Source organism: Caretta caretta, chromosome 1 (assembly GCF_965140235.1).
Source record: "Caretta caretta isolate rCarCar2 chromosome 1, rCarCar1.hap1, whole genome shotgun sequence".
Classification (NCBI taxonomy): domain Eukaryota; kingdom Metazoa; phylum Chordata; order Testudines; family Cheloniidae; genus Caretta; species Caretta caretta.
In genome coordinates this window covers 311703134-311718963 of record NC_134206.1, presented here as the reverse complement: position 1 = coordinate 311718963, position 15830 = coordinate 311703134, and the positions used below count along the sequence as shown (strand labels likewise).

Sequence of the window (15830 nt, the reverse complement as noted above, 5' to 3'; positions counted from 1 at the left end):
GGTTTTGGATATTTCAGTATTGGCTAAACGAAAAGTTGGCAATAGTTAGAAAAAAACTTCTGCAATAAATGATTCTGCGTGACATAAGTGTGATACACTGCACAGTACATCCATTAGCAAGCATTATCTTTTGGACTACAAAGTATTTGTGTTAGTTACTTAACAAACCATGGCTGCATACTTGCTTAACAAAGCAAGGTTCAAAAGGGTGACTTTCTTTCAGTCAGCAGTGTTTGAATATTTTAATTATGAACTTTGAGTAGAAAGTTAATCGTGATTAATCACTGTTTTAATCACACTGTTAATAGAATACCAATTGAAATTTATTAAATATTTTGGATTGTTTTCTACTTTTTCATATACATTGTATTCTGTGCTGTAATTGCAATTAAAGTGTATATTTTTTTTTACAAATATTTGCACTGTAAAAATGATAAAAGAAATAGTATTTTTCAATTCACCTCATACAAGTACTATTGTGCAATCTTTGTCATGAAGTGCAATTTACAAATGTAGATTTTTTTTTTGTTACATAACTGCACTCAAAAACAAAACAATGTAAAATTTCAGAGCCTACAAGTCCACTCCTTGTTCAGCCAATTGCTAAGACAAACAAGTTTGTTTACATTTACAGGAGATAATGCTGCCCACTTCTTAATTACAATGTCACCTGAAAGTGAGAACAGGCATTTGCATGGCACTACCATTTTGTAGCCAGCGTTGCAAGTTATTCATGTGCCAGATATGCTAAACATTCATATGCCCCTTCATGCTTTGGCCACCATTCCAGAGGACATTCTTCCATGCTGATGACGCTCTCTTTAAAAAAAAAAAAAAAAAAAAAAAAGCGTTAATTAAATTTGTGACTGAACTCCTTGGGGGAGAATTCTATGTCCCGTGCTCTGTTTTACCTGCATTCTGCCATATATTTCATGTTATAGCAGTCTCGGATGATAACCCAGCACATGTTGTTCGTTTTAAGAAGACTTTCACTGTAGATTTGACAAAACACAAAGAAGGTACCAATGTGAGATTTCTAAAGATAGCTACAGCCCTCAACCCAAGGTTTAAGAATCTGAAGTGGCAAAATCTGCAGATGATACAAAACTACTCAAGATAGTGAAGTCCCAGGCAGACTGCAAAGAGCTACAAAAGGTCACTCAGTTTTCAGCCTTCTTTGAATTCTGAGAGTAAACCAAGGGTTGTTCATTGAGGCAACTGCCATGCTGAGGGTCCAGTTGCTATTGCTGAACTATCGGAACTGCCGCAAGGGGAGATTCCCCCACACCCTCACACGTTCTGACCAACCAGCATCAGTGCATGTACACGAGGGATACACCAGTGCCGGTGGTATCATGCTAAGTCTCTGCTTCTGTACTTGGTGAATGTCTGAGAGCTGCTGCAGTTTGCCTATTTCTCCTGTCAGTCCCTGTCTGTTCTGCCTGGACTTCAAAGAACCAGTACTTTGAGGGAGCCCATTTCTATTCTAATCCCTGCCCCAAAAAGGACAGTATTTTGATGTTGGAAAAGATTTTCATGGTGACACTAATTGCTTTTACCTTTTTCTCCCACAGCTCAACAGACAGCAATTACAGATACTTAAGGAGCGTTTCCAGGCCTTCCTGAACGGAGAGACGCAAATTGTAGCAGATGAAGCATTTTGCAATGCAGTGAGAAGTTATTATGAGGCAAGTTGAACACATTGTTTTCTGTGCTGTTTTAAAAGTTTAGTTCACAAGACTGTTCTTTTAAAATAATCCATTTACATGGAAGGAATTGTAAGGTTCCAAGCCTGTGAGCTCACAAACCTCCTGAAAACATTTTCTATACCACTTTGCAATTTAAAAAATTTAAATCCACTGCCTGGGCATTAGAGATAAACTGAACTGGAAAATGTCCACTTCTTTTGGGAAAACAAAACAAAAAAACCCTGGTGCTAAAAAATCTTTCTGGCAATGATTGATAAAACTGGGTACTGCTATCTTTATCGCCATATGTCTAAATTACTCCCTTTTAATCAAGGTTTCAGCTGTAAATTACCATCTTGAGATACATGTCCCCTAGCCTTTTAAATTTTTAGGGACAACAGAGAATATCTTAGGGACAGACTGCTCTTTTTTTCTTCGAGAAGGAATAATGCTGCCAACGCAGCTATGCCAAGTCCCTTGAATTCAGCTTGTGACTTCCAAGGTAATACTGTGTGGTTATACTGTGTGGTTAACACCGCCAGCACCAATTTTCACATGTGCTCTATAATTGCTTAAGGGAGATGCCCTTTTCTGGGGAAGATAAAAATGTCCCTCTGATATCATAGGTAACACGTAACTGGGGAATATATTCCTTACACTGTGCAGAAAGCAGCCACTGTGAATACAGCGTTTATCTATATAACAAAAAACCTCAAATTTGTTCAGCATATCATCAAGGCTGCACATTTAAACTTGATTTAGTTATTTCTTTTGAGTTGTTTGCTTCCTAATTTCACTGTATTGCTTTGTTCTTTTTCAGATTACTCTCATTTTCTTTTAGCATATTATTCCTTATTTCCTACTGATGTACTTCATTTATTGGGCAAAGACATTTCTTGATGCAGAAAGAATTATATCTGCTAATAGTGTTATGGATTGTTACATTTTGTGCTGAACAACAAATTTAGATTAAGCAGCTTGTCTCCAAAGCTTGGGAAGTGTGTCAGGATTTGGGTGAGAGGTTCTCCTTTGCACCATGTCATGGAGAAGAAAGTGTGTTAGCAGTGGAGAGACAGAAAGAGCCCGCATTTGTGAAGAGGTTGGGGAAGGCCATAGTTATCAAGGTTAGAAGCCTGGTTGACAAGGTGGATATTGGGAAGCCTGAAACGTTGTTAACGGTGATAGGCAAATAGGTAAGGGGAGGCATTTGAGGCAACTAAAAAGTAGATATGATACTGGATAGATGGAGAAGTGAGGAGTAGGAGGCAAGATTTAGGAGCAATTGTGTGTAAGTGATTGATGATCCAATCACCCAATAGCAGGGTGATTTAATCGTACAGTTCTTACCATTTGTTCAGCTCTTGTGTTCAAAGTGTTAAGATACGGCAGGGGTTCTCAAACTAGGGGTTGGGACCCCTCAGGGGGTCGCAAGATTATTACATGGGGGGGTCATGAGCCTCCACCCCAAACCCTGCTTTGCTCCAAGCATTTATAATGGTGTTAAATATATAAAAAAGTGTTTTTTATGTGTAAGGGGGGTCGCACTCAGAGGCTTGCTGTGTGAAAGGCGTCACTAGTACAAAAGTCTGAGAACCTCTGACATAAGGAGTCTCAGAAGAAAATAGTGAAGGAGTATTTGGGTAAGAAAAGAACCAGAAGAATACACCAACATAGAACCCCAAATAGAAGGCAGCAGATTAAGAAGAATTTGTGCTGAAAAGCATTAGACATGGACTATCTAGTCTTCTACTTCCCTGTGGCATTAAATCAGTCTCTCTAGCTTAGTGATGGCCAGAAAGAGAGTCATGATGGACTGACAGATTTCTGGTGCTAAAACTGCAATGATAAAATCAAGGGAGAGAATTGTTCATTTTAAGGATTCTTCCTCATCTAGACATTTTTGGTGTTCAGCTAGCAACTAGAATAATTGCATCCTCAAAAGTGGGAAACAATTGCATGCATCCATAAATTTCTGGCATTTTTGATCTCTTGGAAGACTTTTCTTTTCTGGACCTCTTTCACTTATGACAGCTATGCTCTTGAGGAACACTAGAATTGTCTGCTTCCAAAATATGGCTTGTGTATGCCAGAGATGAGGCTTTTTGGGTGGCTGACTGATGAGTGTGGAATTAGCATCTGCAAGAATGCAGAGCAAGCATGAATCTGAACTCCTTTAAGACTAATGCAGAGCTGCTTTGACAATGTCTTCACACGCTGCACAATATTTAAAGAAAAAAATTCACTAAAAGCCTTTTCTGAGATGAAGGAAGAGAACAAAAGTCAAGAATATGTTATATGTCTGAATTGCTTTTTAACTTACTAAGGTGCTAACTTACCTGAATGGGGATCATAATACAAATACCTAATTAGAAAATCTTGACAGTTGATTAAACTTACTTGTTCATCAGACTATATTGACTCATATAGAAGCTACTCTGCCCTTTCCAACAACTCAGTTTAATATAATGAGGAGCATGGCCTAATAAAAATAAGGCCATGTATGGAGTGGAAGATCTCAGTTTTTCAGCTGTGTTACTTAGTATCCTCTCTTAGCTCTGGTAGGATAGCTGGAACATTTGTACACAATGCTCTTTCTCAAACGTTGGAATTTCAAATGACTTCCCTCTAGAGGTGGTCTTGGACCTAATTTTGAAGCCCGGCATGAACCCCAGTAGATTACACCCAATTCTGAGGGTGTGGAGCTGTTTCATACTTGACCTCCTCTGAAAAGCTCCCCAAATAAAATAATCCTAAACATATATGGTTCAAATTAAGGGCTTGTCTACACAAACAATTGATTCATTGCAAGATGGGGGTGAATCTACCCCGCATTAGTCTGTGGTAGACTAACTGTCCTTGAGCACCCTGCTCACGTGGACACTAACAGTTCATAAATGTGCTTTGATCTAGTCCTATTTCAAAGAAGACTATATCAAAGTGCATTAAGGAACAGTTAATGAGCACCAACAGGGTCAATGTGGACAGTTAGTCTGCAGCAGGTTAGTGTGGGGAGATTCACACCCCATCCCAGCTTGTCGCAAGCTGGTGGTTTGTGTAGACAAGCTGAAAGGCACATTTTGAACAACCCTAGTACTGTGCACTTTCTCGTCTGAGTGGCAACACACTTGTGATAGCTAGACTGAGATTATAATTACGATATGGTCAGGGGACACTCTCATTAACTGTGCTATCATAATGGGGTTGCCCACAGTAAGGCAATATTATCCTCTTGGCTTCCAACTCCAAGAAGAAAGGCCTTCCCCAAGGCATATCTTAACTATAATGAGCACATTTCTTAGCCTTTAGAAACTGCCTTCCATAGAAAAAAAACAAAAACAGTACAGACTATGCATATAAGCAAAGACAATGGAAAATATATCCTGATAAGTCATCTCAGGTTTTTTCTTCTTCAGCTTTATATTTACTGAGGTTAAAAAAAAAGTATGTGAACAGTCCCCAAGACTCCTCATTAATTAAAAATTGAGATTAATTTAACATTCAAACAGCAAAGTGAATGGTCAACAGAAATATTAAACTAAGACAGCAGCCTTTAATAACTATATGATTTCCAGAGATCATGCAGTGTCTATCTTCTTTCAATAAGTTAACCTTTCAATAAGGTTAGTCTCTAAGGTGCCACAAGTACTCCTTTTCTTTTTGCGAATACAGACTAACACGGCTGTTCCTCTGAAACCTTTCAATAATATGTAATCCAAAAAGTCTTTACTGATCTGTGATAAATATAATTTTAGCCTTAGTCAAGTTAAACTGGATAGGTAAAATTATTAAATCCCTCTTAACAGAAGCCAAAATCATTAATAAAAAAGCTGTTCTACAAAATATCATTTAAGAAAAGAACAGAGTCGCTGGTTGATGGCTTGAGGACAGGCCTCCACTGGGCAATCATCCTTTAAGACAGTGCTATTCAAAGTGGTGTCCATCGGCTGACAGTCCGCAGTGCCTGGGACCTGAGGCAGCGCATTCTGCTCGCGCTGGCTCTGCTCTGCTCCCCGCGCACTGCTCCGGCTCATGCTGGCTCAACCCTGGCTGCTGCCGCAGCAGCTGCCAGTGACTCTGCTGCAGTCGCTGCCATTGGCCGGGTCGCCCCCCCACACCCTTATGCCGCGGAGAGGGAGAGGCGCTGCTCGAGCTGCAGCGTGTGTGTGTGTGTGTTTCCGGCACGTTGTGCCATCCATTCACGCTGCTCCCTGCCCAGCCCCGAGAAGACAAAGCCCACGGACACAGTAATAAGGAGAAGACTCATTAATCTCTGGCAATTTCTTGGGTTTGGCTGCCACCCCCTCTCCCCCACATCCCCCAAAGGTAGCCCCTTGATGCTGGAAGACAGTTTAGCGCAGGTTTGGGGAGAGGAGGATTAATTATTATTGTTGGTGGTGTTCCGTGAAATTTGACAGCATCTGCACTGATCAGCGGAGCTGGTGGAGGAAAAAGACACTGCAGCAGGTTGTCGGGTGGCAGCAGATAAGCCTCCTAAAAGTCTGCCAACTCTTATTATATTCATTATATTGTTTCCGATAGAAATTAATATGACTACGAATGTTCAAATAATATTTTCTTGGATTGTAAACTAATAAGTCATTTTATACCAGATGCACAGCCTTTCAGTCAGTCTTCAATGTATTTAAATGGGAACATCTCCGCGAGTACGCCACACTCCCATTCCAATTAATATAGTGAAGAATGTTAGTTTTTCTGATCTGATGTACTATGTGCCTATGCGAATATGATGATAATATGGCACAAATATGGTACCGGTCCTTGGCACATTGGAAAAAAAATTGCCGGTCTGCCACATCAGATAGTTTGAGAAGCACTGCTTTAAGACACACTGAAGTTCCTCTTGCTGCTGGCAGGCATACATAGCACACTTCTAGCCAAAATGGCCAGCGCTGTGTTCCTTCCACCAGTTAGTTCAATGTATCCTGTTCATTTTCCATTGTAGCTGTCTGTGGTGAATACCGCTGTACTTCATCATCTTCTAGTCTATCGCCATCATGTAGATGCTCTCATTCAACAAAGTCATTCAGTGCTTTTATGGCAGCTGTAGGGAGATTTTCAATGTTGCCTTGCTTTACAGGGTCTGCTCTGCCTCCTTTCAGGGCCGGCTCTAGGTTTTTTGCCGCCCCAAGCACAAAAAAAAAAAAGGCCAGAACGCCGCCCCTTGAAAAGTGCCGCCCCAAGCATGTGCTTGGTTTGCTGGTGCCGAGAGCCGGCCCTGCCTCTTTTGATTAGTCTGCACGCTTTGGAGTTAACTTGGCATTCATTGCATTCAAAATGGATTACATTTAGGCCAGAGAAGTCATTCTATCTTGTGTAGGTCATGTGTTTCCACTTTTTTTTAAATTAGGCACTTATAGTGTGATTGCCGGGGCAATAGCACTGTGAGTGGCTAGTTTAAAAAAAAAAGTGGAAACACAAGACCTACACAAGACAGCTGCTTGCACTGGAGTATCTGAAGACACTTACTGTGCATATCTTAGGGTAAAGCTTCACTCAGATGGGATGATTAACAGACAGACAAAAAGGAAGTTGGATGAGGTCTTTAGGAACAACGTGACAATGTCGTGGCAGTGCACAATGAAAAAAAATGAAAAAGTAAGGAAGGACTCTTGTTGCAAACAAACACTGTCTTGTTGCAAACAATAGCACTGTAATCAGACCCTGCATCTGTTAAACTCAGAGCTTGTCTACATCAGGTTTTAGTTTGTGGCAAGCTGGGTTCCTACAGCCCCCTTTCAGCAAAGAGCGTCGGCTAGTCTCCGAGAGAATGGCACCGCATACTCTGTCGCTTCAGGTGAGGTGATCGGATCGGTCAGTGGCTCATCAGACCATCCTTAGGCAGTAAAGCGGAAACCAGAGGAAAGAAGTTGAGGGAAACACATTTGTACAAGGAAGATGTACAGAGGATGTCCACGACCCTCTCACAACCTCCTTCAGCAAAGAGCATCAGCTAGTGCCGCATACTCTATCGCATCAGGTGAGATGCAAGACCAGTCAGTGGTCCTAGCCTATGACCTTCCCCACAGCCCCCTTTAGCAAAGAGCGTTGGCTAGAGCCGCATACTCTATTGCCTCAGGCGAGATGTAGGATCAGTCAATGGCCAAAAGAATTAGGGTTGTCCAAGGACGGAAAATAGGGATACGCATTCCTTGCCTCAGACGGGGCCCATTTTGCCGGTCAAGCCATGCAGAAATGGCCTGTCTTGGCAAGGGCTTTTACCGCCCTTCTCCATTGGGGCCACAGAGCTTGCCTTAGAGACACCTCTGGTCATGAGTGAAGCTTCGCAGAGGGCTCTGGGCGTCTTTCTGTGACTCTTGCTTTCACACTGGCACAGAGCTGTTTGACAATAAAGTTCAGATCCAGCACGCAACTCACCCAATTCCAGAGCCTACAGTCAGTTCTCCACCGAAAACCCAATATAGAGATTTAAAAAGGTGTCTTACCTTTCACATGGCACCTTGGGTTCGGAGGGAGATGGCCTGCAGTCCTCTAGTCATGGATGGTATATGGTGGATGCCGGACGAGTCCCCAAATTGTTGTGGAAAACGAGTCACACCATCTGTTTGGTTCAAACAGTCTGAGGCCTTTATTGAATACAAGCTTGCAGGGAGAGGGAGACAGAGATGGTCACACACAGGTGCCACCCTGGTCTCTCTCTGCCCTGCCCCTATAATACCAGTTTTATATAGGTCCAAATCCAAGCATTTCCTTATTAGTTATTTTTCACCACTCAAGCATTATTAATAAAGCCTTATAAGGAGATAATGGAAAGACAGTTTCATAATTAGCACAGTGCTGACACACCTTGTTATTATCAAGATCTGCAGTTTGCTGTGGCAGCGTTTTGAATAGGGACTTTTGCAGGGTGGAGGGTGCATATAATGGACAGCTAGGGACTCTTCTGGAGGCCCTTTGGTTCTTTTCTAGTTAGAGATTGGCCTAGTCCATTACCTGGGTCAAGTGCCACAGCCCAGCATATGTAAATGCTTTTAGGGATTTCTAGGAAATGCATTAACTCAATTTCTCATTTTATTTATCATACTAATCTACCTTTGTTTTCACCTTTCTTCTAACCCTGTTCTATGTAATTGTGAATCTTTGTGTCTTGGTCTCTGCATAATTAAAATTGTATCCAGGGCTTTATTAGAAGCCTGATCTGATTTTGTCACTTCCACCCTTAATATATCGTTGGATAGAAAAAAAGTGTGTGTTTGTGCACGCGCGCTTACTCTCAGGGCTATAGTAGAATTTTTATGGAAAATTCCATTACATTCATTGAGTCCAGATTCTAGTCTGCTTAGAACATCAGTTGGTGATTTTAGATAAGAAGTAAAAATCAATCATATGGCAATTTATTATGAGTAATTATATTGGACACACTAAGAGTAAAATTTAAGTGGGAAAGTGATTATTGAAATAAAGTATTCCTTTGTATATTTTAGTCCAATTAGTTCAGACAAAAGCCAGCTCAGTAAAACAGTAGGCACAGATTCACGCTCTTAAACTTGAGACGTGGTGGTTGGAAAGCATCTAGCATAAGACCTGTATTCAGAGGTCCAGCACAAGACCTATATGCACCACTTAAGCTATATTTTGAAAACTTAAGTGATTCATATAAGCCTTGTGCTAGCGTTCTGCGCAGGAGTAGTTTTTTACTCTTGGTTGTATTTAATCTCAGAAAGAATACATAAATAGGTGACAAGAATGTCTGAAATGTGACATTGAGACTGGTGACTTGAGTCATATTTTCTGGAACTAACTGGTTATTCAGAAGTTCTGGATTGCAGTAAGAACTACTGTAGATGTTGTAGAGATTCAAGGTTTACTACAACCACAGGTTTGTATTATTAATGATATTTTCAAATATTGCCTGGACAGATGTAAAAACAAATGACCCGGAATGTCCTTAGCAGTAGCTAAGAATTTTTAAAAGGCAGAGTTTGTACTGGCTGATTTTTTGTTTATATTCCTTTAAAATAGCCTTTTGCTATTTTTTAAAGTCTGGAGCCCTAAATGTTAATGGTAGTAAAACAACAATGTGATGCTGTAGCTAAGAGGGCGAATGTGATCCTTGGATGTATAAGCAGGGGACTATCTAGTAGGAATAGATAAGTGGTGTTTTTTCTTTCCCTGGCATTAGTGAGGCTATTTATTGGAATAATGTGTCCTCTTATAATGTCCATAGTGGAATATAGCATGTCCCTTTCTGATATCCACACTTCCAAAAAGGATGGTGACAGATTGAAAAGGATTCAGAGAAGAGCTACAAGAATGATTAAAGATCTGGGAAACTTGGCTTATAATGAGCCTGAAAAAGTACAGTATATTTAGTTTATTCAAGAGAAAATTAAGAGGTGGCTTGATCTGTGTACAAGTTCCTAAAATGGGGTAGAGATTTGATAGTAAAAGGCTCTTTAATTTATCAGAAGTTATAATAAGATGCAGTAGTTGGAAGCTGAAGCTAGACAAATTCAGACTAGAAATAAATAATTATTTTTAACATGGAAGATAAATAACCTTGGGAATAATTTACCTAGGGTAGATTCTCTATCACTTGAAGTGTTTTAAGATTAGATATCTTTCTAAAAGCTATGCTCTATCTCAAACAGAAGTTATGAGCTTGATGCCAAGAATCACTTGGTGATATTTTATGGCATGTATTATCAAAAGGTCAGACTAGATGATAACAGTGGTCCCTTAAGGCCTTAAAATCCATTAATCTATGTATAAGCTGGGTGATTTTAGTCTTTGTAACTGTCTAGTAAAAAATCTATAACAGATGCAGTAAAATAAATGACAGCAAAGGTTTTTATAATTCATTATAGGAATTTGTATAGATATGCTGAAAAATCTTAAAGCGAAAAAGGTTGATGGCTTGAATTAAACTATTAACTGATTTACCACGTGTGTGGACAAAATCATTACAAGTCTGAAAATTGAATACCGCAGTTCCATTAATTTTTTTCCCAACAAGGTGAAGAAATCTATATTATCAGTCTTACGAAACTGATCATTTGAGTTGATCTCTTCTTTTGTGTGCACAAAAAGGAGAATGTATGTATTAATTTTACATTCTCTGGCAGCAAGAATGCAAGGAAATTTAATGGGAAATGTTTGTCAGAACTTACTCTAAAATTTCTGTGTAATCATGAAACTAAACTCTGCAAGGAATTACTGGAGAATGTGAGTTTTCCTCTAGGTGTATGAGGTGGTTTGTTTAAAAGATTCAGTACTAAATTACCAGAGTTTAATATGTTGGAACTTAGAGATGATCTTGTTAATATATTTTTTTAAATTTACCATTATGAAATAACTCAGTCATTCTATTGTGTTAAGGCTTGGAGTCAAATTCAGAATTGGTGGAACATCACTAGAGTTGCATCTGTTTGTGTAAAGTCTGAATTTGGTCTTGGATATCAATTATTGAGCACAATTGTTTTTGACCATTGTATTGTTAACTTTAGGTGTATATTCTTTTGATACCAGAAAGCTTAGAAATTTTGTCTCAAATTGTCCAAGTGCACTAATTTATTGCTATTTGATCATACAAAATTGTTGTATCTAAGCATAAAATTTCAAGTTTTTTCAAATAAATGTACAGCCAGTGAGACATTGAACACCTACTGCAGTGTGTGTGCGTGTGTGTGTGTGTGAGAGATAGATAGATATGACATAGGTGTGTTTAAGTAGTACACAAGTCGTGCTGACCCACTGGACAAGGGTGAATTTTGTGTTATAAGAATTATTCTTTAAAATTGCCAGTGCAAGTAAACTTGACACCGTTTATTGCAATTTATTAGAATCATGTTTTCTAGCAATCATTTTCTTTTTCTTAGACTTGATTACTGTTTGTTTTATTTCTAACATTTTACTTCAGTAGTTTAGGAGCCAAAAGGGTGCAGTCAGGCTTCAGGATTGTATCAACACATAATAAGAGAGAGTTTGCTCTGAAGAGTAGACTTTTTTTTTTAAGTGTGTGTGTGTGTCCGGGGGGGGGGAGACAACTTCGACTCCAAGTGATGAGGATAATTGCAGATGTACATGTTAGTTCCATTTCTTCCTTACATCTTTCCTTCTTTCCTTTTTAATTAATATTGGATCATATTGCATAAAAACCCTATATTAAAAGATCGTTAAGGTTACAAAGTCAAGAACTCAAACATTAGGAAATACTAGAATTATGGTTACCTGTGCGACTTCAGTTTAAGCCCCTGGTATAATGCATTATGTTAGTCTTTTATGACGTGATCATGTATTATTCCCAGAGGATGCCTGCCTCATTCAGTGCACAGGATGGATAGTGCACACTGAGCAGCTACTTAATAATGGTTTTTATCCTCATCTTTCAGTATGTGCCCCCAGGCTTTATTTACTGTGTGTCCACTGAATAGAGGATTCTGGACTTTTTTCAGAGTACTTAGCATTTTTATAGCACGTCATATGTTCAGATAATTCCCATTGGTTGAGGTTGCTGTTGTGAGTGCTCAGCACAGCTCTTATGTTGGTAATCCAGAAAATCCAGGAGCTCACAGTAGTCACCTGGGGAAAATTTGGTTTAAGTGATTTGGCAGAGCAGGGGTAGAATCCAGGACTACAATGGGGATTTCCTCTACCTTAATCACAAGACCACCCTTTTTCTTCCTGCACTCCCTTGATTTATTCGTCACACACCTTCCAACTACTGCAGTAAGTAAGGCAAGGGTCCTATAGGCAACACCCTTCTTCATTACCCAAAACCCTGAATCCTCACTGACATGCTGTGCACTGAATGAGGGAGGGGCCTGTGGGACAGAAGTACATGATCCTGTAATAACAGACCATACCACAATGCATATGCAGAGTAGGCTGAATTAAGGTTGCACAGGCAGTATTCATTCTGGCATTCTTTAACTTTTGAGTGATTGACTTTGCAATCTTAATAATGTTCTTATACCGTAGTGTAATGTAGTTTCTTCAGTGTTTAAAAAATTAAACCAAAAAACTACAAATTCCCTCACATAAAACCATTTTGTTTCCTCACATGCCACTGGCTTATACAATCCCTTGTGGACAACAGGGGAACAGACAATTCACCAAGACTCCTGCGTTCAATTCCATGTTCTGGAGGAGAGTTTCCTTTCTCTTTACTTTCAGTTCCATTTTCTGGTACCATAGCAGCCTCCATCAGCCAAGAAGAGTAATTGCAGGAAAAGTTTTGCTCCACACTGGGCTGGAGCGTGCTCAGTAGAGATGGCATGTAGCAGAGTGAATGCCCCGTTAAGGATAATAAGAACTAGTGGTCAGTTTAATCAAGTTATATGCAGATCACACCAGCTCACTAGGGGCAGGTTAGAGTTTTTGGTAACTAAATTGTTTAAGGATTCTGAGCATGCTTCAGCCTAGAGCTGCAGGGGCTGAGCAGGACTTTTCCTACAACTGGTGCCCCTAGCTGCTGTGGGCCACTGGGCAGCAAAACTGAAAGTAGGGAGATGCTCTCAGTGTTGCTCCTGCTTTTGCACAGGCAAGCTTAATTCTGGCACTTCCTAAATTTTGGGTGTTTGATTTTGCAAACTTAATGAGCAAGCAAGAGAGAGGGGATGGACTTCTAAAATTATTTATCTTCAAATTTCCTTCCTCTTCTTTCCATTACTAAGTTTCAATAATATTTTAGTACAGATTGTATTGATTTTTTTTCTTTCTATTCCTTTAGATAATATAATTTGGCAACTTGGTAAAGAATATTCAGAGAAAAGTCATGAGATTGAATCTTAGATACATTTATGACTACAGAACAAGTAACTCATAGTATTTATGTATAACTTCACTTCTAGTTGCTCTTACCTTGTTGTTGCACTGTTCATGGAGTCTTTCTGTGGAATGGTGTTAACTCTGAATTTCCCTGTATCTTCCACACATCATAACTGGCTAAGGATAACTGGACTCTTTTCTGCTTTCATGGGCTGAATATCCTACCTTAACTCAAATGCATGATGATCCAAGATATTCGGAGATCAGGCTGGAGAATCAAAATCAATTTGCTATATGGTAGTGCAGAGTATGATCACTAGGCTATTAAATCTGTTGAGTCTGTTCTGGCATTGGTGTTTTTCTATTATCATTGTTAAATTGACTGAGAATGTTATACAGCTGCTTTATCCATATTATGGGTATAATTGTAACAAACTTATTTCAAACTTTTAAATGCAGTGGCTGAAATAAACCCATTATTACACTATAATTTTATCTATCCCTGGATTTGTAAGTGATGTGTTCTGGTTGGAAGAGAGCAGGAGAACTTGCTTACTGAATGAAATGAACAATTTCTCCGAATGCTTGTAGTTTAAATTGTTATTTTTCACCTTTTGTACAGGTAGTTGCCCTGGCAGAATTTGGAAGTCTCTCACAAATCGGACACGATAGTGTGGAAGTAATTAATTTGCGTAGTCAGATACTTTACTACTTTGTAAGCAATAGAATAAATTGCTCACTTATTCATGACATTAATTCTGCTTGTCTTCTAATCAGAATACACCAGTTACAAACCAAAGAATGGCTCAAAATGTTATGCATCAATGGACTTAATCTTCATGTTTTAAATTATTTTTCTACTTATCCTCTGCTGTTTTGTTGTGGATTTTTCCCCCCAGAAAACCGTTTATCTGGACTTTGGTTTTGCACTGTTAACAATTTGCACTGAGAGACTAGGAATACGCACACTTATTTGTAGTAAATATTTTTCTGGACAATTAAAGTTGATAAGTTTGTATTTTAACCAGCACAATGTTAATATGGGAATATATTAACCAAATATCACTGGGGCAGAAATACTGAAGGCTTCAGAAATATTCTAGGTACTGATTGACTTTTTATTATTAATTGTATTAATGTTCCACCTAGGAGCCCTCATCATGGATTGGAACCCCATTGATTGGAACCCCATTGTGCTAGGCACTGAACAAACTCAGAAAAGATTATAATTCTGAAGCACTGGATGGCCAAAGGCCACATCATTCCCTTCCTCACAGAAAAGGCAGAGGGAGGAGGAATAAATATTCATCTTGCTCAACAATATTAAATTGGCAATATTAAAAATGGTGGTAGCTCTCAACGCCTCACTGCCCCCCCCCCCCCCGCTTCACCCCACTCCCAATGGGAAGGTGGAGTTTGCAGATTTGAAATAATTCTTCAAAGAGCTTTGACTTGTATGGTAATATACTCATATCTATCTCATACTCTTCATTTTGAGTCTAGATGATCCTAAAAACCCCCAAAACTATTGGGGAGGAAGGAGGACCACCATCATTCTACTTTGTCCTTTGAGTGATTGTTTATGTGCCCATTCCACTGATAGCATGCATGCGCCTCAGGTGGTGGAGATCAGAGTTTTTGGCCAGCAGAACTAATAGGGTGTGTGTTTGCTCTCCAGTCTTTGTGTTCTGTTCTGAGGGCATATAAGCGTGAACTGAACCCACTGCCATTCAGTTCTTCTCACCACCTCACAGCTTAGAGACAGAATCCAAGATACCACCAGCCTTCCAGATAGCTACAAAGCTACATATTTAGTGTTAGTAGTTGAATAGTCATTGGTTCGGTTGCCTGTTATAGCCTTTATTGGTTGTTTGCTATGGTGTTTCCTGTTTCACTCAGGTTTAAACACTGCCCCTTGTGTGAGGGAGTTAACTGAGTTTCAGGTGAACACTTTGTGTGTCTATTGTCTGGAAGAGATGCACATACTGAGGAAATGTGCGACTTGTAAATCCTTAAACCCAGAGCTAGGAAGGGCAGGGAGGCCCAACTTCAGGTCTTCCTAATGACGAAATCAATAAGACCAGCTTTCCAGCCAAGCTGTCTTGTACAAGGGCCTTCTGTACCCAAGAGCATCAGTGTGGGCTTTTTGACATGGAGAGCTCTGACTTGAATCCTGACTGCAACAATGGTGTCATCATCAGACTGCAGAGAGCTGGAAGTCCCAGGGGTAGGCTGGTCACCAGGGCTTCCTCTAAGAGGAAGATCTCCCTGTGCACTGTACATCATCTTAAACCTCATAGCCCAGAATGGCTTCTGCTGAACCTTAGATCCAAGCTGGCTCCAGCCACATGGCACCGAAACTCAGCACTTCAGGAAAGACTATTGTGACCCAAA

At 39.8% G+C, this 15830-nt stretch overlaps 1 protein-coding gene across 15 annotated transcripts in view; it reads left to right on the top strand.

The window, feature by feature from the left end:
- Positions 1–15830, top strand: part of CADPS2 (calcium dependent secretion activator 2) — a 560752-nt gene that overhangs the window by 102331 nt on the left and 442591 nt on the right. For all 15 annotated transcript variants that reach the window (XM_048836201.2, XM_048836202.2, XM_048836197.2 and 12 more), the window contains exon 2: positions 1575–1688. In XM_048836201.2, coding sequence (XP_048692158.1) covers positions 1575–1688 — 114 coding nt within the window. The remainder of the gene's footprint in view (positions 1–1574; positions 1689–15830) is intronic.